At 40.4% G+C, this 23,196-nt stretch overlaps 1 protein-coding gene across 1 annotated transcript in view; it reads right to left on the bottom strand.

Moving 5' to 3' along the window:
* The window catches only part of eif4g3a (eukaryotic translation initiation factor 4 gamma, 3a), a 43,039-nt gene extending 19,971 nt beyond the window's left edge, over positions 1-23,068 (bottom strand). Inside the window, exons 1-9 of the mRNA XM_026306204.1 lie at positions 22,482-23,068; positions 14,603-14,675; positions 11,672-11,839; positions 9,675-9,767; positions 8,683-8,715; positions 3,135-3,314; positions 2,164-2,275; positions 1,801-1,961; positions 832-957 (exon numbers count right to left, since the gene is read on the bottom strand). Of these exons, the coding sequence (XP_026161989.1) occupies positions 832-957; positions 1,801-1,961; positions 2,164-2,275; positions 3,135-3,314; positions 8,683-8,715; positions 9,675-9,767; positions 11,672-11,839; positions 14,603-14,675; positions 22,482-22,645 (1,110 nt within the window). The 5' untranslated portion in view covers positions 22,646-23,068. The remainder of the gene's footprint in view (positions 1-831; positions 958-1,800; positions 1,962-2,163; positions 2,276-3,134; positions 3,315-8,682; positions 8,716-9,674; positions 9,768-11,671; positions 11,840-14,602; positions 14,676-22,481) is intronic.
* Between the last annotated feature and the right edge of the window lie 128 nt (positions 23,069-23,196).

The raw sequence follows: 23,196 nt of genomic DNA, 5'->3' as shown, positions 1-23,196 counted from the left end.
AGATGCTGAGTACTGCTGGTTTCCAATCTATCAATCTAAACAGGACCCATTTTATTTTATACCTGCTGTCTTTTAGGTACAAAGGTCCAGGACATAGAACCACCAGCTTTCCAGATTTATTTGTAGGCATTGCGCTTGTAAATAGAACAGGTGAAATTTTTATAAGAACAGAGAGTCAGCGTATTTGAGTGGATTCTGTAGAAGGAGCAGGAGTATACAGACAGCACATAATGCAGTCTACTGTAAAAAATAGTGAGTGAAGAGAAAGTGATAGGAAAGAAGCAGGTGTAAGATTAAAAGAGCTGCTCAGGAGAATACAGTGAACTTATTATAATGAATTTAGAAAGTGTCATATGTCAAGTCATGGCCCCACCTGCATTGTGAAACATATGTGGTATATGATGATGTGGATGGAATGACTTTCTTTTATTACTATTCAGTAGGTAGGAAGTTTGTCCCAAAGGATAAAAATGGACAACAACATTTATAAGACTCCTAACAAAAGTACTAATTAGATGATGTAATTGTGTCCTGTGCAATAAAAAACAAGGATGTAACATTCCACACTGAAAGTCACCATGAATTTCTTATGAGAGGGTAAGATGGGCGAATAAATTACCAAAGACACAGAGGCCATGTCCTGTCTGTGTCTGTCACACACATGGTGGAGACTACAAAGGATTCAAGCGGAGAGCTCACACTGCTACCAAGCAACATGAGACATCTCTACTCTCCTCAGCTAAAGCTCCAGTCGAGTCAGTTTCTCTTCACGCTACACTACCTCAACAGTAACTACTGTAGCTTAGGTGGGTGAGTGTGATGGAGCCTTACCTGTGGTGGGGTGGGGGTAGAGGATGGAGGGCCGACAGGAGGCGTTGAATTCCGGCTCCCTGAACCCCCTGCCATGATCTCCTCTGTGATGTCCCTGCCACCCTGATTGGGGTCACGGATACGGATCTGGGAGAACAATGGCACAAAAAACAGAACTCACTAAAGCACCTGAGTCTTAATGCAACCCTACCTGAGCCAAATTATATACATGTTTTTGAGCATTAATCTGAGAAGACTGCTACAAACTGATCCAGTGAATAACAGGAATAAAACAATCTCATATGATAGAGGGGAGCATCTTAAAGTGACTGCCATACACAAATAAAAGAAGTGCTGTTTTATCTCAAGCAAAGTGAACACATTGCATCTGTCAAAAGAAGGGTCAGTGTAAAGGTTAACAAAATGTACACTGTATACACAGCCTCTTTGCCCACATATCTGCCACCTTTTTCATGAATGTTGAACTGCAATGATTATATTTATTAGAGAAAAGGAGCGAAATTCAATTTAATCTAAAATATAATCAGCCAGTCTTTAATATTTTACCAAAGGAAAGGAACATAGGTATCTGACTCTTAATGCATTTCTTAAATATCAAGAACATCCCCAGAGATCACACCAACAGCAGAATACTTGCACATACACTGACAGGACTTGTACAAATGAAAAGTTATTTTTAATTGCTCAAATGTTCCTTGTTGATCAAAAATGATCACATGCATTACACACAGTGTAGAACTGATGTGAACCTGATGAGATCTTGTAAGAGTCAAAGCTCCAAAACAGGTCAGTGACTTTGTTTTCAGGTGAAATTGTTTATTGCAAGCTTTCATTAAGGCCAGCCATTCAAAATTTCAAAAGCACTTTTACTGGAAGTTTTGTGTCCCACCCACAATCAAAAATCCCTGTACTATATAGTCTTTTATGCCTCTACAAAAAAACAGGACAAAGAACTACTAAGATACTCACTGTTTTCTTCTCACGCTTAGCTGGTGGAGGTTGCTGTGGTGTAGGCACTATGATAGGGGGTGACGGGGGGTACACAGTTTGTCCTGGATAGTAGGGGGGACCAGCTGTGGGAACGGGAGCAGGGACAGAGGGTGAGACAGGTGGGTGATACCTGAGGGGATCTGAATGAGTTCACAAAAAAAGAAAAAACAAAACAGAAGAAAAGACATTTTAGAAAACACCCTGAATGGCTTGTGCTCTGGGGGCACACAAAGCTGATATGTTAGTGTGAATTTGTGCTACTGTATTGAGAATTCAGACTTGAAATGTGATATGGGTGTGGAAATAGTACTGTGTGTTATCTGTCTTGAATTAATAACTCACGATATGGGGCAGGGTACTCCCCTGGCCCTGGACCAGGATAGAAGGTGCCAGACCCTGGTGGCTGTACAGAATACTGCTGAGGAGGTCCCACGTAGGGCGTACTGTGCCGATACTGTGAGCAAGGAGGACAGTGAGAGACACATTAACAGGGAGGACAAGATAGATAATGAAGAATTTCGTATTAAAACCCGCAAACCTTACAATCATTGAGGTTCTTTTCTTAAACACCACAATTTTTTGTGAGGGATTTTAATTATTGTTTGTTGTGAATTTAGATAAGCACCAGATGAAATTTTGCCTGGAGCAGTATAATAAACTGTGTTTCTAAAATTCACTTAAATATAATCACCATCAGGTGTCTTTTCTCTGGAGTCATTCAGCACAACAGCAAAATAACTGCAGATGCTCTACAGCAGAAAATGTTAAACAAATATTTTTTGCTTAATATCTCTACTGGAGGGGCAGCACGGTGACTAAGTTCTCACAGCAAGAAGGTCCCGGGTTCGCAACCTGGCCTTTCTGTGTGGAGTTTGCATGTTCTCCCTGTGCTTGTGTGGGTTTTCTCCAAGTACTCCAGTTTCCTCCCACAGTCCAAAAACATGTATGTCAGGTTGATTGGTGACTCTAAATTGCCCATAGGAGTGAGTGTGAGTGTGTGAGGTTGTTTGTCTCTATGTGGCCCTGTGATGGACTGGTGACCTGTCCAGGGTGTACCCCTGCCTTTCACCCAAAAGAGAGCTGGGAAAGGCTCCAGCAGATCCCTGTGACCCTGGTTAAGGAATAAGCGGGTATAGATAATGGATGGATGGATCTCTACTGCAGCAAGGTTAAATTCAAAATTTAAATTAATCTAAAACAATAAATTTTGCTCTTAAAAAAAACTTTGTACACTTAGTTATGGCTTGAAGAGAGTGAACAAGAGCGAACACAGTTAAGTGTAATTTTAAGACCCAGTTCGATGTGTGTTGTACCTGTGGGATGTAGTACTGTGCAGCCTGTGGGGAGGGGAAAGGCATGGGTGCCATAGTCATCATGATTGGTTGATTAGTGGGGTAGACAGTCGCTGTGGGAGTCTGTGAGCCAGGCCGTATGGAGGGCGTGTTTGTCGGGATGGTAGGCCTAGCAGTCTGCATCTGAGTCCTCTGGAAAAACTGAAAGCAACATGTGAGAGAAACACATGAGAAAAAGAGTGAGAAAGAAGAAAACATTAAGTACTATTCCAGAGGTAGCAGTCTCATTTTAGCATGCTGCCATTCTTTATCTAAGTTGCAAGCAATACCACTTCTCACAGAGAGACAGACCTGGTTTCTATCAGCAACCAGAAAAAAGGCCCAGCACAACAACTTTCTCTGAATTCCCATCACTGCTGTAGACCATTCAGAGCATCACATTTCAAAAAATCCTGAAGATGAACTGCAAAATAATTTTCAGACAGACTTGCACACTTTTATACTGCAACAAACAACCCAGTCTTCATTTATTATTGCTCCAAAACTAGATGTAATATTGTAACTGGATAGCAATATTGTGAATCAGATGAATGGCAAGTACAAAACAGGGAGCTCCCCTCCCTTTTCAGACACTGTGGTTCTAAATATTTCATCCAACAATCATCTAATCAACTAAACAGAAGCCTTAAAAGCATGATTATGTAAATCATTTTGTAGGGAAAATGTAGTAAGATAATGCCATGGCACATCTTCTAACCAGACTCATTACCTCCATATCCTAATGAAACCTGACCCACTTGCTGCCAAGATGGAAAAAAAAAAAAAAAAAAAAGAAAAACTTGGAATGAAATAACTAAAGTTTGATACCACCAGTATACACACACATTTTAAGGTTTTTTAAAATGTCTTTTGATCTTCTGTGATTCAATATTTGATATTTAAGCATTTATAGAGATGGACAATCCCTGAAAGGACACATACTGAAAAGATACAGGGATACATCTGGTGGAATAAGCAACAAAGGACTTTGGATTGCTTTTCAAAGCAGAGCAGACCAGAACTTATTGGCAAAGACAGGCCCAATTACCATTTCCTGTTGAAGGCCTTGAAAGCCAAAGTGCAAATTTCATTAGTCCTTGTTTTTATATTAGCTCTTTATTTTTTATTTTGATCAGTCTGTCTTAACTGTAACTAAGCTGCACCAGGCTCCAAAAAAAAGTCTTGGACTGCTAAATGGATTCAAATACCTCTTTTTTGTGCCTGAGCTGTTCGGTCAACCTTGCAGCTGTACTGAATGTGTGGCACATAATATGGCTGTTCATTAGGCAGCATTATGGTCTTTTTTGCTCATCACAAACCACAGAAAATGTACAAAACACATTGTAGTAACTGCAGCTACAACAACTTCTATATAGAACAGTTCAAAGTATAATATATGACAGGCTTTGTATTTGGACAGCACCAAAAATGTAATGCATGCTGGGCCTAAAGAAAGACCACTACCTACAGCTGCGACCAACATCCTAACAACTAGGGCTCAAGCTGGGAAAACCCAACCACAGTCACAGTGTGCTCCAGTGAAGGAGAGCAGAATAAACAATGCTCTAAAGCATCTAAAAATACCCAGGTGGGAAATCACCGTTAACATAATAAATCAGATTCAATGGCTTTTTTGTAAACAGCCCTTTGGAAACCCGGGAAATGACGATCACCAGCTTACCAAAGACAGCCTCATTATAAAATGCTGGCATGGCAAAAAATAAAAGTCAACAGGCAAAACAACTTTTCAACACTGTCATCAAAAAACGTACTTGCTAACAAACAATCACCGAAACAATAAAAGTACTCAGTACAACACCGAAACCATACATAAGTCCGTTAGGCATCTATTAAAAAAAAAAAAAAAAAAAAAAGCAAACAATACATTTTTCCAACAGGTAGCATACACACACAAACATAAAGAACTAAAAACACTTGTCTTAGGGAATAATATAGTATCTCTTTCATTCTGCATGCTGTTTATTCAGTTGTGCAAGGTCACTGAAGATGATTAATGAATGGAGCAAAAACTGCAAAATTATGAACTTAAAATTCCTGTAATGATCATCTACAAGATAAAAGATGGGACATAGGCATAAAATGAAGATTAAAGGATCCCTCTATTGAACATACACTGTAGTGAAGATGATGGGGGTGTACGGGGTTAAAGGTTAGGTGGGATAGGATCATTTAAGCATGATCCTCACCATGCCATGCAGGTCTTCAGACTTTGGATATATATGTAAATGTTACCTGAATGGGCCTGAATCCTCCCTTGAGTATTGAAAGCAGGAAAAAGAGAAAAGCCAATTGGAGTCTGCACTGGTGAGACTGAAGCCTCAATACAACAAGCAATCATTCACCCACATACACATCAAAGGCAGGAATCTACCCAATTATTTCCATCTACCTGACACAGTGACTGGTCCTAAGCCACTTTGATCAGCAAAAATAACTCATACCATAAAAAATAAATTAAAGAAAAAAAATCACCCCAGAATGAGGTTAGTTGGTTGTTGAGTGGGTGGGGAAAAAAAAAAATTAAAATTAAAAGTTACAGTGAAAATGTTAGCATTTGACAAGTGGTCATGTGCCACCCTGATGTAACATGAATAGATAGGCCTTTCTCATCTAAATACACATTTTACTTGAACGGGTGTCTCCTTTCTCAAACTGTGCAGTCTGGGCCTCTATACCAGTCTACCTCTTGCTTTGCCAACCTGGCGTTTCACAGCCGCATTGGGACCTGGCTGTCATCTGTGATGCAGACTTAGGAGACATGACGTAAGGGCAACAAGACAGGGAGAGTTACAGATACCTTTCTATCTAATGAAGGTAGTCATCATTTCACTGCCCTGGTAGCCTGGTATGTTGAATAGAGCATGGTGTTTATGGAAAACCACAGGGTTAAGTGAAACCTTTGACTCCATTTGTGTATTGAAGTTTTACTGTATGGAAGTGAAATTAAATACAGTGAACTCAGAGCGACGCTGCTGCCAAACTGAGTCAATAACCCCTGTGATCCATGACCCTGTATAGTACACGTTAAGATGAAAATGCTAATAATAAAATATATACTAAGGTCTTACTTTACCATTATTAGTGTTTAAGGCTAACAAAGAGGACACACTCATGGGGAACATTCACAAAACTAAAGAAATCTGAAGGGCTCTCTGTAGATAACAGTTTGTCTTTTTGGTAGTAAGTGTAATTTCTACTGCCTGTGACACACAAAAGCTTTGTCTGAAATCCAAAAGAGGTCAGTTATGATAAGTGTAGGAATAAAATCAAAAAATGATTTTTGTTTGAAGACAGACTTATATTTGGCCAAATTAATAAATTGTCTGACCTCTATGCACCGTTTACTGCCCATTTACTGTGTTTCAGGGAGACAATGGCTGTTTTCTCCATTGGTACAAAAGGCCACTGTTCGGCTTCATCTGCTTTCTGACTCCACTTCCGCAGTGGCACAAGACATCCCAGCGCCAGTTTGTGACAGCCAGAGCACGCACTTCTGTGTGTGTGTACACACATCAGTGCCAGAAAACACACCCGACACACAGAAGCATCCAGAAGGTGAGGATGTTAGACAACCAGTTACACGAGCCACACAGGGTGTGAACAACATATCAATCTCAGTGATGTGGGGAGGCGCATGAATCACTGCATCATGGACCAAGAAACACAAAGAAGATAAGCAGTCACATGGACTGAATGTCACCATGCTGACACGTCAAAAGCCCTTTTCAGACATGGGATACTTAACAGTGCTGGCTTCATCAGTCTGTTAAGCAATGGCTTTGTATAATTCAGACACATTTACATTAATGGTCCTCATCTCATTCAGACATACCCACAACTGTGACCAAGAGAGCCACAGTACGTTTGCTACAGAGTTTTCCTACTACAACATGGCAGAAGAACATGATTATGTTCCAGGAGACACTTTCCAGCTTCTGAGTAATATCACAGCTTTTAAAGCATCACTTCCTAGACTGTTGGGATTGGTAGGCCCACTATACATCACAACTTTCTACATCAGTGCATTGTAATTTTTCACATGCCCATCCATTAACACAACTGTAAGCAATGTGACGTGTGATGTGTTGGAAAACGATATGCAATTGTTACCAGGTCGAACATAGGATTCCTGTTGCGACCCTTACAGAAAAGAGATCAGGGTGCTCATTCAGATGTGAAACAAACGCGTTAGGATGGTGTCATATTAATCAAAAGCAGTGCACGTCGAAAAGGGGTTTATAACTTTGCATCCACACGGTAATGCACAAACAAGATTATAAATACTGCACTACCAAATATGGACATATGAACATGCGCTTCATCTAATGACATAGGTGTATAAAGTGTCAGCTGTCTAAAAGGAGCCTGAGTGGAATTTGTACAAATGTTAGTCATGACAAGACAAATACTGGGGCAGATCCAAATAACTGTTCCCAACTCTTTACTTGATTACAGTGTATGCAAGAACTGGTTCCAACTTAATTCCTGGAAACAAATGAAACTATGGTCTCATGAAGGTGTTGACTGTAAAGTCTGACAGACTTAACTAAACAATCAAATTAATAATGTTCACATTTCTGTTTTCAGCCAGAAACCAATACAGCAAAATATCCTGGACGACCAGTGCTGTATGTATATATTGCCCCTTCTCTACTCTGGGGTGTGGAGAAAATTCCCTTTACTTTTGAGGTGGGGAGAGCAAGAACTGAGCCTCAATATTTAACTGCACCTTCGATGTGTCCTGCACCACTGCCACTAGTCAGGCTTTACTGACAGCCATTTAGTTGATTGAGTTAGTTTAGTTGTGGCTAGATGCAGATACGAGAGAGCCCAAAGACTGCCAAAATAATCCAATTACCATGGGCTCACCAGTCTGGTGCATTCAGACATGTCCATCATTTATATTCAAAACATAAAGTATAATAAACAGACACAGTGTTTTGCAGTGTTTTGTTTGCAAATACAGACTGACTCAAGCACAGAATGTACTACTTTGGTCAGCTTGTGCCAGGCAGTAAAAACCTGAGATGGCATGAAGCAGCACAGAGTTAAATCCAATCAAGGACAAGGCTTTATCATACGAAATACCCAATAATTACTCATAAAAGTGTGTAATCTTTAATCAAGACAGGGAGAATCACAATCATCAGGACACATCTTGTGTAAAAGCAGATACTTGTATCACTCAAAGCCCAGGCTCAGGACACTCACAAGCTGCATTATATTTAAAACTGACAAAGACTTGTAGATACTAATTGAATTTTTAGAATTAACTAAGATCAACTTCCCATAAAAATAGACATGAATAGTCAGAAACTGGGCTGGATAGAAACACACTCAAATCCCATGAAAATTAAAACCTCTGTATCCATGATACTTTCAAATCTGTGACTTTAAGGAACAGCAGATGCCCGACAAACAGCCACTTGCCAGCAGGTACCAGCAAACTGCTTTGATGATGATGACGTGAGAGAGGGAGCAGCAGGGGCATTCAGCAGGGGTAAATTACCTGATGGTGGGTTGGTCGAGGGCCCGTAGCAAACTGGTGGGGGAGGGAGAAGAGGTCCAGCAAGAAGATTGAAGCAGTGATGGCAAAGTGGGAAGAAGAAAGAGCATAAGAGAGACACAGAGATAAGATGAGTGATGGAGGCAGATGCTGGAAAATACAGTACAGTACAAAACCAGCAACAAAGGTTTAAGGACACATGGCATGTGATGCAGCACACAGACCCAGATCAAAGAGTGAACATGCAAATAAATGCTCAAATTGTCAAATATAGAAAATACTATGCATTTTATGCCAAGAACACAATAAGCATACTGTGGGTGAATTAAAATTATTTATAATGTCCTATGTGACACGCTATTGTAAACACATAGGTTAAAACAGCATTCACTGTATGTGCACATGATTTAACCAAAGTCTGGCTCTCCAGATAGAGGTCAGGCAGGAGCCAGGCTAGATTAATAAATGTTAACTAGCTGTACACAGAGAATGTTGTCAATATAATCTTTTAACATTTCTTATTATGCACATCATGGTGGGAAATGTTTCTAAAAAGGTGTTATCTATGTTCTAATGGCTTTCCATGGGCTACACTGAACAAACGATAATGCCATTAAAAATATTTTAAACCATGTAATAACAGTCCAGTCAGTCATCATTTGCTGAATCTGAACTACCACACTGGTGCACTTCCCTTTCCTTTTATACTACAGGCCAATTTTAAGGCCAAATTGATTGCTCACAACTAACAGGGTCAGGGCATATAATTACCCAGTTAGTCAGAAGTTAAATAAACAATGAAGGAGAATTCATTAAAAAAAAAATACAGCCCATGTTAAAGCGCCTCATTGACTCCACTTCAGCAGTTCTGAGTCACTTCTAAACGCCACATCCCTCATCACTCTCAAAAACTGGAATGTTCAATCCAAGTCACAGTAAAATACAACCTGTTTGGGTTCTCTGAGGCAGGTGTGCTAAAACACTAAGACACTTACCGGGCGACTCTGTGGCTGTGCATTCATTGGCTGTGTCTGGGGAGAATACACTAAAGGGGCAGAGCCAGCATTTTGCCCAGGGTTGTATGGAGACTGTTTAAAAAAAAAAAAAGAAAAAAAAAGAAAAAAAAAAAAGATGAGCAGAGGAAGAGAGACAAGCAAGAAGGCTTGTTATATACAGGCATCACTCATTTTTCATTTCATTAAGACATTTCCCAGACCAAATGTAATATTAACAGCACTTCAAACATCATAATATAAATTACTTTGGATGTATCTAGAATAAACTGTTTTCGATTGGGGTTTATGTACTGCAGAGTAATTGGTACTCTCAAGGACTGTAAATCTTGTGTTCTTTTATTCTTCATCTCATGTGCAGTGGAGCTAGACAGGTGGGTTTAAGTAGATCTGCGTACTCTTCTTCTAGATGCTGCTGGTATAGATGTGATAATTTAAGTTTGTGCTCCCTGACAAGACTATTTATAGAAGGCTGGCGAGAGACTGGATCTGTTTTGGGGTGAGGCAGTGGGTCATTAGGTTATAACCATAAAGAGGAACAACTAGATTCCTCACAAGCACACATACTTCCAGAGAGACTGAGTCACATGCTTATAAACAAAAGCAAAACAGTGGTCAGAGATCAGCAGCTTGCATCACAGCAGCATCATTGACTATTTTTATGATTATACAAGTGGGTTGACCTATCTAGGGTGTACCCCTGCCTTTTGCCCCAAAAAAGCTGTTATAGGCTCCAGCAGATCCCGTGACACTAAATAGGAATAAGCGGTTACAGATGATGGATAGACGGTTATGCAAGGGCTATTTATTTATTTATTTGGGGGGTTTTGCCAATAAAAAGTGCAACCAGAGGATGTAATGTTGCCTTAAACAAAGAAGAGTGACGTGTGAGTGAATATCCCCATAATGCTCTACCATGTATAGCCAAAATCCATATGACAAAATCCATCTGAATTTCAATTGAGCAAATGGTCATATGTCATGAGCTCATGATGAAATGGCTAAGGCACATGACATCACACACATGACTGTCAGCTAGATTGTTTTACCAATCCCACTGACATAATATCTCTCTACCCTTCCTTGAGAACCACACAATGATACTGCCCAGCTGTGCAAAGCAGCAAATAAACCAGACAACATTCTGTGAGTTGGCTTGTGCATAGAATTAAAGGATAGTCATTAACTTCAAAAATACATATGGATAAAAAAAAAAGTACCTCTCACATTATCTGTCATTTTATAATTGTGATTGATTAAAAGTCAAAACTTAAAACAGTCAATACTGTATTGTTCATGTAGGTTGATTACAGGTGACCACCCTTTCCTTATCATCAAGACATACAGCTTACATAAATGTGTATGTGTTTGACCATATATGCACTAGCTCTGCACTAGACTGGAAACCTAACCAAACTACATTGTTTGTTTCCATTTAAGCACATTCATGCTTGAGTCTTTACAGTGAAGTAGATGCATGTTTCCTTATAAGCTGTCCCTGACCCTGTGAATGTCATTAAACAATACAATCCTGCATAAATTGGAAATGGAAACTGCTGTATTGGGAAATATATTACAACAGAGCAAAACACACAGAACAATAAAACATGCAAAAAGCTGAAATAAGAAAAGACAAATAGCAGGTTATGGGTAGGTGGTGTATGCAAAAAAACAATATTCTACCAATTCTACACAAATTTTTACTTACATTTGTTTAAGACATATTTTTCTAGAATAAATTTGTATAATTTTAAAAAATTGTGTTGAATCATACATGTGATAAATTCTACAAAAATAAAACCTATTCACTTACATGTCAACTAAAATATCCTTATATTAAATGCTGTCAATCTAATTATGTTTAGAAATTTTAGTAGTAAGTAATAAGTAATAAGAGATCATAAAAAGTCAGCAAACAAATGGGCAGACCAAACATGAATACGCAGAGAGGATGACGGCGGACACAGTGACAAACTCACCCCTCCGCCTGCCTCCCAGCCCTTAGGGTAGCGATATGGGGAAGCTGTGGGTACTGATACCTGAGAGAGCGCTGGGGAGTGGGCATGACTGGGCGGGGTTCCCGCCAAGTTAGGGTGTCCCTTTGTGATGTCATGAGCAGTGTAAGGAGGGCCAGCATGCCTGGGTACCTACAGTGCATCACGCAAACAGCAAGGTTAGACAGATACACAAAATTAGATATTATGTCAGACTGATGTACACACAGGCACACTAAATGTATAGATGAAACACCAGCAGTGAGATTCCACAGGTCATTAGTCCTTGCTCCTGTTGAGGAATGTAAATTATGCACTCAAGCTCCAGGATTACCCACTGTGTGTGTACAGAGGTAGAGACCTGATCTGTGCACGAGCGTTGGAGCCTGCTGCAGATGGATCCTGCAGCCTACAGCTGGTGTTGCCAAACTATGCTGTGCAAGGATGTCTGGGCCTCATATGGCAAAACTGGGTCAAGTAATCATATTACAGTCCACTCATCTGTAATAGAGTGTATATTGCACATTAGATACAACTGGGTCATTCTAAACGATCCTCGTCAATAGCACCAAAGGAGGGTTCAGGGTAGGGACTAGCCGGGAGAGCAATACTGGGCAAAGATGAGATTTGACTCAGCTCTTTGTCTGTGAGGTGGCAGGATGGGCCTTGGCTGCGGCAGCTGTGTCCTGGCACCACTGCAGGTACTGCTTGTTGTTGCAGTAGGCCTGGCACACCAGGGAATAAGTCATGATACTGCAGGAAGAAAGCAGGAGGCAGTCACTGAGACAGCCTGGAAAGCTTAGCAATCCAACTCTTCTCTCCAGGGCCATTACATCTTACAAAGCTCCTTAAGGCAGCTACCACCACTAGCATTTAAGACTAAGATCTCCAAATTTATATTTAACTCTACCAACTACCACATGCAATACATGGTACACAGCTTCTATAGTACCAATCCCTTATACATTCCTCCATCTTTTCTGTGTGGCCCATTTCCCTCAGATGACCCAGGATAAACCAACTAATCTAGCTGCTGTAGCCAGGGGAGGAGCCTGCTCTGCTTCGGGCGAGTGACTGATTCTGAGGACGTACAGAGTGACTGGATGGGGGAGGGGGCACAACTGGCTATATAGAGGAGGGGATAGGGAAAAAATAAAAGTAAACCCAGCATCCACAGTAAAGAACAACCGTTTCATTCCATGGAAGGGTTTATTTCTACCAGTGTCGTCATTGTTGCAGCCTCACCCCCTGAAGGGAACTTTCAGAGTTAGAAAATCTCATAAAACCCTCTGATATTTCCAGTACTGTTGGGTTACAGTGGATAAATAAGCTCAGAGCTGAATAGCCTGTGTTTAAGCAAACAGCGACTTCCCTTGTGCATTGTGCAGCTACGTACTGTTACCTCCCACATTTCAGAAATGTCATCACTGGAAACATCTTTGTGGTGTCAAACTATCAAAGTGGCAATTTGATAGTGTACAGCTACACTTAGAAAAGCCACCACAATGTTCAAATTAGTTCAGCAAATTTTGTGTAAAACTAGTGAAGTGAAATAGGAAATCAATATTCTTATCTTCTAACTTTTATAGTAAACACTTACAGGCAAAATGACAGTGCCTTCAATCTGAGGATTATATCGTAAAGTCTGCAAAGGCTAGTAGTCCCTCAGTTTCCAGGTAAATGCAAATGTACTTATTAGAGGAAAAGCCCAGAACATTGCTGCAGTGCACTGAGGGTTTGTAAACAACACTGCTTATTGGGGGATGGTTGTACAGCATAATGAAGAGTTAAAAAAAGTGACCGTCCAACATCCTCAGAGAAAGGAAGGATGCAATGTGAGGTTTGTTTTGTCTTTAGGGAGATACACTAGGTGCAGCTGGTCACTGAGGATCTGACAATAAACGGCTATTCGGTTCGGCCAAGGATACCATTGAAAATTACATTAGGATCTTTTTTTTTTTTTTCTTCTTCTTCTCGCTGTGACTATATCTAATTGTCTACCTGAAGTCTTAACTCGCATGATGATGCCTGGGGAAGGTTAAGAGAAAAAACAAGAATTATGTGACTATTATTAGGAAAATTATTTGATATGGGAAATGCTAAAGTACTGAAGGGGTTGGTGAATGCTAGAAGTCCCCTGAGGTGACAAATTTCCACAGCAGACCTCCTGCAGCCAGATCAAAGCACTGTCTTAAAAAGTAAACCACCTTTGATAATTATAAAAAAAAAAAAAACAAAAACAAAAAAACACAAATGCATGTTTACAATGCTGACAAATACTATTAACATCTGTCTTTCTATTTGTTCAGTATCAGGAAATCACACACTGTATCAGTTACACTGATGCATTATTGAAAAAATCTGAAATTTTTTTCCATAGGGGTACGCAGTTTTACAAGCACAGTAATTTTGCACGGTACCACACCACTATGATACATGTGAACTGAATATACACTCTGTGATTAGGCACACTTGCTAAAATGAATGCAATAAATCCCACCTAAAGGTTACCGTGTTTTTAAAAGGAATCTGGCATGACATTCAGCTGGATTCTCCACCTTAAAAAAAAAATCAATGTCTGAGGTAGTGTAAGAATCAGCTTGTGTGTTTTTAGAGAAACCATCAAAGTATGATTATAATGGACTGTGAGGGTAGGATAAATCTCTCAGTGCACTCGTGTTCAATGGCACCAAAATAAATAACTGCATCCAAACTGACTATACAGCTGGATCAAGATATAATTTGGTAATTGAGCCTGTTTTTGTTACAATCATTGGTGAATGCAACTTTAGAGTCCATACTACAGATGTAAGTTATTAAGCGTACAACACACGGAATGTGTATGCATTGCAGCATCCATACAGGTGGATAAGGAGGTGAATGTGTTCATGAATTTGGCTGTGTGCAAAGACTCACGCTGTAGACTGCAGCGACTCCAGGCTGTGTGGGGAAGATTCGGTCGTCCAGTGATGCCTGAACCCGTGGGATTCTGGAAAAGGTGTGTTAAAGGAAAACTCTAAAGGCCACTGAAGACCTAAAACAGGTTTTATGCTAGATTACACTTGGATGGCTCAACAAGTAAGATTCCCAACATATTTCAAGTATTTATGAGTCAAAACACTACTGATAGTAATGACACTGAGGATATTCACATCTGACAGTTTTCTATTTAGACATAAATATTAAAATTATTTTATTCTACTGTTTTACATTTTTATGCAAAACATTTAAGCTGATTCAGATCCAATGGGTTTTCCTCTCCACTACAACTTAGCTGGTTTTATTTTAAGGATCCCCCACACCCTGCCCAAATACCCCATCACAGAGTACACTATGTACCTTCACCATTTTGCAAGAGTTAAACGGAAAATCTGAACTGGATTTACGGACCACTTCAGCTTGACAACAGTGCAGAGGATTAGACAACTGTTCGGTCCTAAATGGGAACAGCAACTTAATTTCATTCAATTTCTATTCTGCTAAGGTTCTAATAAATAAATAAATTCTAAGTGGGGAAAAAAAGCTTCCCGTTACTATACTTGTAAAATCATATGGCACACCAGGCATTATCAAGGCTTAGGGAATCATCTGAATAGAAACCAGAACAGAGGATAACTTTTCTTTAAGCCTTTCAGAAACGTAATAATGAGATGTACTTGGGAGAGATCATTCAGATGCTAGAGGAGACAAAGGAGGGAATGTGCAATAGCCACATGGGAGAGGGAAGCCCTGTGGTTAGTAAACTGCTCAGGCAGTTGTCTGTGACAGGCAGACGCGCACACTGCAGATCACATGGTTAAAGGGAAACCAAACGTCTGGCTCTCTTCCTTTCACCCAATCACACCTCCCTCTCTCCTAAGCTGTCTTCCTTAACTCTACTCTTGCCTGCAGGGACAGTCATCTCTCCTGGACCTCCGCCAACATCTCTGCTCTTAACCAACAACACAAAAGGGAAAGAGAGAGATAAAGAGAGAAACCAATCATTTAAAAAGAGGACTGCTATTCAAGAAGAAGCAGCACAGCAGGGCGCATTATCTGCTTCCTTGTCAGGGAATCTGGAAAAACAACACCCCCCCCCACCACACACACACGCGATATGCAAACAGAAATTGAGAGTAATTAGAGGCCCAGTCTCCTCAAACTCACATGACATTCTAAGTAAGCAGAAGCACAATAAAGCTATGGGTAATACAATATTTACAATTTTTACTTTAGTTTTGTCATGCTTGGAGAATATAACAGAAGCCATTCCTTACATCATAAAGAATATTAGAAAAACCTGCATAAAGTCACAGATTACCCACTTTACCCACTCTGACTTTCTACAGAAAGTCAGAATGTGATACTTCCAAGACACAAAGCATAAAAAAGGTGAAAAAAACATAATTATTTGCAAATCGTTCAGGTCAGGAGTTGTTGTCAACAAACCCAAGGGCAAGAAAAGTATATGCAGAAATGAGATAAGATCCACAAATCTATCTTAATTAAACTCAGAATGGATTCATTTTTCCCCTTATTCTGGTATATTATTTCAGCCATTTTTGTAATACAGTTTTCAAATTAAAAGCATTTTGCATGTCCACAACCATTAGCTAGCATAAATAGACATGAAACACTGATAGAATACATGGCATTAATTTCTGTTTTAAAAATTTCTCAATTTTTAAAGTTTTCAATTTGACCTCAGCTAAACATTTTCCACCAGTCATATGCAGGTGATCACGCTGAGAAAACATAATGTTCTATCATGTCTTCCATCTGGGTGGCAAGGTTACCAGATGGATGTAGACACTTTGCAGTCAAGCTCTACTGCATGTATCAGGCACAACCATGAAAGTGGCTGACCATACTAATTAGACATTAGTGATTAGTTTGATCTCCATTAATTTTCAGCTTGGAAAGAGGTTATATACAACGTTAAGACTTTGTGCTTTAGAAAGTGTGTGAGTGTGTGCCTGAAATTGACCACAACAACTGGACAAAATTACTCCAGTGGGTAACCCTCAGAGGAAATGCTTCCGCTTCCACTTCCACCCTCATCTGAGATGGTGTCTTCCAGATTCTAATGGACTGAACACACCTTATCCAGGTAAAGAGCAGTGAGTAGAGAAGGTATAGTTCAAAAACAAGCAGGACAGTGGCCCTCGAGGACCAGGATTGGACACCCCTGTCCCATAGAACTCAAAGTTCAGAGACCTGACTTGTAGTTTCCCTGAAAATGCAAAGATAGCAACCACAGATTTCTTATGACAACTGCACCTTTGTTCTCACATGGACACACTTTAAAAAACTACAAGTCACATTTCAAAAAGGGGTTTCTAGCTCATAAAGGAGCACAGACTGTGTTATAGCTTATACTTAAGATAAAGGTTTAGGCCAACCTGGACCCTAGCCTAAAATGTGCCCTGCTAACCCTTCTTCCCTGAGGAAACCATAAAGTAACTTCAGCCACTCTTTGTCCACTGATGCCACAGTGATATGAGATGAAATTAGGGTATCAATTTCCAACACTGAAACTATGATTCGAATGTTTTTCAAAACTGAAAATATGTATCAAACATTCAAAAATGAGATTTGAATATCTGTAAAATCACTTCATCACTTTGAGTGTTACAAATCTGTCTCAAAGTTTTGAAACTTGAGATTCAGCTGTCCTTTCAAAGATTCAACTACATTTTTTCAGACATTCAACACTTTTTTCAGATCTGCTCTTTCTGACCCTGTCTTTACAGAAAAAAATGATCTGAAACTTAAAAAGAAGTATTCATTTAAAATATGGTTTGAAAACTTTTAAATATTTAAAAAATATGATTTGAATGTGTGACATTCTTGCTTTATTCTTTTCAGTGTTAGAAATCTGTGCCATTAAAGTTTTGAACCACGTTAACAAAAAAATGAACACTGTACATTCAAACCTTCAATTCATTTTTTCTTTGTCAGAAATTATGACCCTAATTTCACCTCATACACCTGTAAGCCTCATCTAGGAGGGAAAAAGCTGCTGCAGTGCCTGTTTCTTCATTAGCTTACTGTAAAGCCACTTAATCGCTGAGTGTGAGAGAGGGAGAGAAAGGGACAGCAGGAGATACAACATTACAAACAGCAAGGGTGCAGTCAGGAAGCTGACACAGCTCAATAAACTGTAATCTGCTACAAGATTAGAAATATCCCAGAAAAGAAATGCAAGACAGGGTCTAAGTAAGAGGTGAGCTTTGTTTTGCTTACCTTGTTGCTTAGTAGACAAATTTCCTTTAAATCAAATAGTAATGTTTGCACTGCAGTATAATTACGTACAAAGCTTTTATGGCACATAAAAAAGTCTTGTGTGAACTATGACAATTTCAAACTACAGAAACCTAAAGAAACATGTCATGTGTCATGAATGACGCAGGCTACCTGGGAATCTCAGTAGAGTGGAGTGTGATGACACAAAGTGAGGGGAAATAGCCCAGATGGTGCAGACAAAAACCCTCCTTCTCCCTGCTGGCCCACTGGCCACTCACACACACACTGATAAATAAAACCAGAGCTCACAAAGCTGCCTGCTGTTGCTGAGGCTGCTCTTTCACTACTGTATGTACAATAGGTGGTTGGTTGGTGAATTGCTTGCTTTAGGCATTAAATTAAGTTGAAGCCAGTTAGTCTGCACTCTGAAGAAGGTGAATGCAGAAAAAATGTAATAATATAACCACAGCACACTCTTCCCACTGCTTACTGGGTAATTCCAGCCTTTAAATGATCACTTATGGATTTCAGTGATGAGATATTGATGATGACAACAAATACCTGAGCCAATTAGCCACAATTTACAGAGAGTCAAAACAAATAGAACTTTTTAACCTGCATAGGTATGCTGAGTCTCCTTTTTATATGAGCCAAATTACATTCATGGAAACCGCAGCAGAGAAAGCTGGAACACAGACCAGAAGTCAGAAACAGCAGCCAGAAATACATTATCACCTGGTTAGTGGTTTATGTTTAAAACAGCAGCACCACTGAACTTAGCCAGCAGTACTACTGACCTGAACAATGAAAACTGCCTCAGCTGACAAAACACATTTATAGAGCACAGAAGCCAACAGTGCTACTAGTACCCAGTTATTCACCATGAAACATTAATTTTTCAGATTGTGTTTTCCATAAAGAAAGTCTAAAATATCTAACAGCAGATAACCAACTGGAACAGGGGCGGTGATTAGAGCCTGTTAGACATGATTAGCTAGCTTTATAAAAAAAAAAATAAAAAAAAAAAGAAAAGGAAAAAAAAAAAAAGACTTGACTAGCTAGCTGTTAACAGTAACAAATTTCCAGAGCTACTGCACTTACTTGCATATTTGAACTGTTCACAAATGTACCCTGTGAGTATATTCTCACTGTGCATGCAATACTGCATTTGTACATTTGTAAAGCACAGCATTACATATTTACTTACAGCTGTCACAAATCCCCACATATTATTGGAAAAAGCTGTAGCACAATTTGATGACAAGTGAATATGAACATTCACAACTCCACCAAAAATCCTCTAACATCATTGTGTGGGTGGGTTAAATCTCAAAGCACAGCGTTCACTTTAAATACCAAACAGTTTAAGAACAGTTGAAAGCAATGTGACCAGCATCAGAAAAGGCCATATTTGTTGCCAATTGCTGGTTATATTTAAAAGGTTTTTGGTCAGAATAATTAGATGTGTTTATTGTGGATTGAGAAAAATATAGCCACAACAATATGTAAATGTAACTTGAGAAAAAAAAAAAAAACACTCAAAGCAGACACTAGGCAGAATGTCTTCTTTAACAGGCCACTCCCTCTCTGGAAAGAACAGTCTTGCATGCTGGCTCATAAGAACTCAGCAGTTTATTTATAATATCCCATAGTGAATATGCTCTGATAATATCTGCTCATGCCGGCTGCACACACCTTCCCCGACATTCAGGACTACTGTGCTGTACATATATTAAGTTGCTGCACCTCATAAGTAACAATGACAATGACTGTGTGTTTGGCTTGTTCACATTCAAGTTCGCTGCTCCTTACTGGACAAATGCTGCCAAACAGAAACACACTTCATGACAAAAAGCTTGTAAAGTTATGAGAGAGAACATGGAGGAAGCCTCTACAAAGAGTGACGAAAATATTGTACCATGAAAGATGATGGGGTTCCCTGGGACAGGACCAGGGGAAAATAGGGAGACTGCTTCAGTTTTCTGAGCTGGGGTTAGTTGAGCAGTGGGGAATAGAAGGAAATAAGGGAGGGCTAAGGCAGGCTGGGTGACCTGGGCCTTTGTTGGCAGATGGTGGGAAGCGCCACCTTGGCCTCTCACTCTGAATGCTAAGCAGCAGTGCCATTGTCTGGCAGGGGCAGGAGCAGACACATGCGCTGGGTGTTTCTCTGGCAACCAGTAACAGAAACAATTTGCCCCCCTTCCACATGTACTGCTGCACACATACAGACCAGTGCTCCTGCTTCGGAACCCTGTGCATGTTAGGACTCTACAACCTTCCTAGTGGGAATTCCCATACAACAGCAGCCAAGGCCACACATAACCAAGTATGGTCCCAGACTCCTGACCAACAAGGTCTGGGAAGAGTGAAAGATCAGACAAGTGGCAACACTCAGAGGGTCAGTTTTCATAAAGACATGACAAGCAGCGTGTGTGCAGTGCTGTGTATTTTATATGGGGTCCAGGTCCCAGAACAAAGCATACTACTTTAATTTTCTTATAATTTCACTTATTTTATGTTGGTACAGTTTATTCCTGCTGATAACTCCCCACCTACTGCACAGATGGTTATGTAATGTAAGAATAAATCATACTTGTATTACAGTGAAAGAACTCCAAAATCAATATAATCCAATACAATCCAACCACACCACAGCCTACAACTTGACCTGAGAACTGAAGCAATACCTAATGTGATTAATTTTATAAAAGTATGATCCTACATGCAGTGCTGTGAAAAAGTATTTGCCCACTTCCTTTATTTTTTTTATAGCACTGTAGGTGTACCTAATACACTGTCATGGCACACCACTCCCCAACTCCAATGGTTATACCTGTGGTAATATAATGTCATGTAAACCTTGCAGATATTTGGATGTTGTAACTGGACCCTGTAATGAGTTTAATTAAAAAGCCGTTCATGAAATTATCTCCAAATCCTAAATTCTGTCAAATTACAGATAAGCAACTGGACTAATTCTAACCTCGTCAATATATTTAAAAAGCCACAGAAACAAGAATGTCTCTTTTGAATTAACCAGCTATTAAGCTATATGACAATCTGATGGCTGTCTTCAGGTTTGTTTCTGTAAACCGAACAGGGACATAGCTATGAAATGATTACCAGTAGCTTAAACAAGATATTTAGTGAGCGATTTGAAAGGGAAAGGAAGACACTTCCTGTCGTGCAACTAAAAAGCAGGTTAAGCAAATTAAGCATTCGTCTTAAAAAGCCTGAGCAGAACTAAACTGTACATATCACAGCAAAGAGGCCATTATTTTCTGGGTTGTTCTTGATTTCCTCATCTAACTCACAGACAACTGAAAAAAAAAAAAAACCATACAGTAAGCATGAGCGGGTTTCATACTGCCACCTGCCAAAACCAGCTACAGTACTTACTGCCCTTCACAGATGTCAGAACCGTGGGGCGGCTGTGATCGAGGGTGGCAGGAAATCAGGTTGAGACATCACACCCCTAAGCTAAGCCACAACAAAAGCAGTCAGATCACAAAAGACACATCTCTGCCACTGATCGTCAGAAGACAACATAATCTGATCTCTCTCACACTACTGCCACCATGCTGTAAATAAAACAGGAGGTGGCATAACCACAGTGATTTCACCCTACCAAAAGTAGGGTATGGTAATACTGGCCTGGCTCTGTGTAAACTCACTGATAAATTAATATTTTGTAGGCAGTGACAACATGAAGCCATGACAAGAAATGATGACAGCACCCTACACCGCATGTTAAACATTTGGAGACACATTTCTGGGAGTTATGGCAGTAGTTAGCTATATTCCTGACACAGTCTATGAGTTTACGGAGGTTTAACTAGTCTTAACATTGCAGCTACTTTCCACTGCTAATTTCCCAAAGCCTGTTATTTAGAGAGCCCAGTGGTCCGGGTACTAACAGGCCTGTCAAGGTGCACAGCAGCCCCGCTTCATAAGCTAATGGGAGGTGCAACAGCCACAAGCAGGGCCCTGTATAAGCTAACATGAAGTCATCGCATGTCATCACCCTGAAATGGACGAAGCTTTATTTATTGCTCTGCGACGATGCAATCGCCGACTTGTGCACTTGCTCGCCACAGGGCCCACCTTTACTTTAGCTGGCGGGTACGGCAACCAAGCTAATGCGCCTTGTTAGCCAGCAACGGTAACTGAACAAAGCCGGTAACCGGCGTGAAAAGCCTGATAGCTTCCCGGTCATGGAGCTTTCCTGTACCAAATCATGTCAGCTTGCTTTGCACTAATATTTAACATCCTTTATCGATGTGTCGGCTGTATTTGCCCAGAAAAGTAACTGAAGGTGGTAATATAGTGTTAGCTTAAAAAACCTAACTGACATTTCCGTTGGATATGACAACCGGCTGGGTAAGCTAACGTTAGCATTAGCTAGCTAATTGTCCCCTCCCCTCCCAGCTCCCTCCAACCGAAACCATCATCCCCGCATCCAACCTCTATATCCGCGGCTAATAAAAACAACCGTGTGCCTTACTGTCATGACGGGTTAGTGAAATGCACAAAATCACAAGCCATTTCCATGTTCCGAGTCAAAGGATACTGAGGTGGTGGTACGGCGCCGGGCTGTGGAGCTGTTGAGGCTCCCGGCGGCAGAGACCCGGAGGTCAGGGGAGCCCGCAGCTGGCTCGACGGAGAGGGGCCACTTCCAGGTCCGCTAACTGCGACAGCGGCGGGTTTGGGGACCACTTTCGGTGGCAAACTCATCGCAAAAAAATCGACAAATGAAAAAAAAACAATACCTTAATAAATACTGATACAAACAACGCCTAGCTTGCATACATAGAGCAAGCGGAGTGGATTCTTGAAGCAGGCCCCAAATCCCTTTAACGAACTGGGACACCGAAGCTCGAACAGCAACACAAACGTCTTTTTTTCATGGAAAGTCGCTGTTCGGATCAGCGGTGCTATTCATGGGGACGGTGGGAGGTTTAGCCTCCCTCGTCCGTCCGGAACCAAAGCGGATCCGGCTCGGTTCGTTTCTTTCAAAAGAAATAATCACCACAATCTTCAGGTTCCCTCACCGATCTACCATTTCTTCTCGACAAGTATGTTTTCTATCATTTTTTTCTCACAGAGATGAGAGACTTCGCCAACATGGCGTTGCGGCCGCTTCCAGCAGTCCGGGTAGGACAGATGATTCGGCAATTCTCGGCCACTTACGGAATCGCTCGGTTAATCAATTTACACACAACCAAATATATGCAAAAGGTGGTTCCCGTTCATAATATCATCTTTTATACTCATTACTGACACTG

Source organism: Mastacembelus armatus, chromosome 5 (genome assembly GCF_900324485.2).
Source record: "Mastacembelus armatus chromosome 5, fMasArm1.2, whole genome shotgun sequence".
NCBI lineage: Eukaryota > Metazoa > Chordata > Actinopteri > Synbranchiformes > Mastacembelidae > Mastacembelus > Mastacembelus armatus.
The sequence above is the reverse complement of the archived record's forward strand: the minus strand, read 5'-3'. Positions and strand labels throughout refer to the sequence as shown.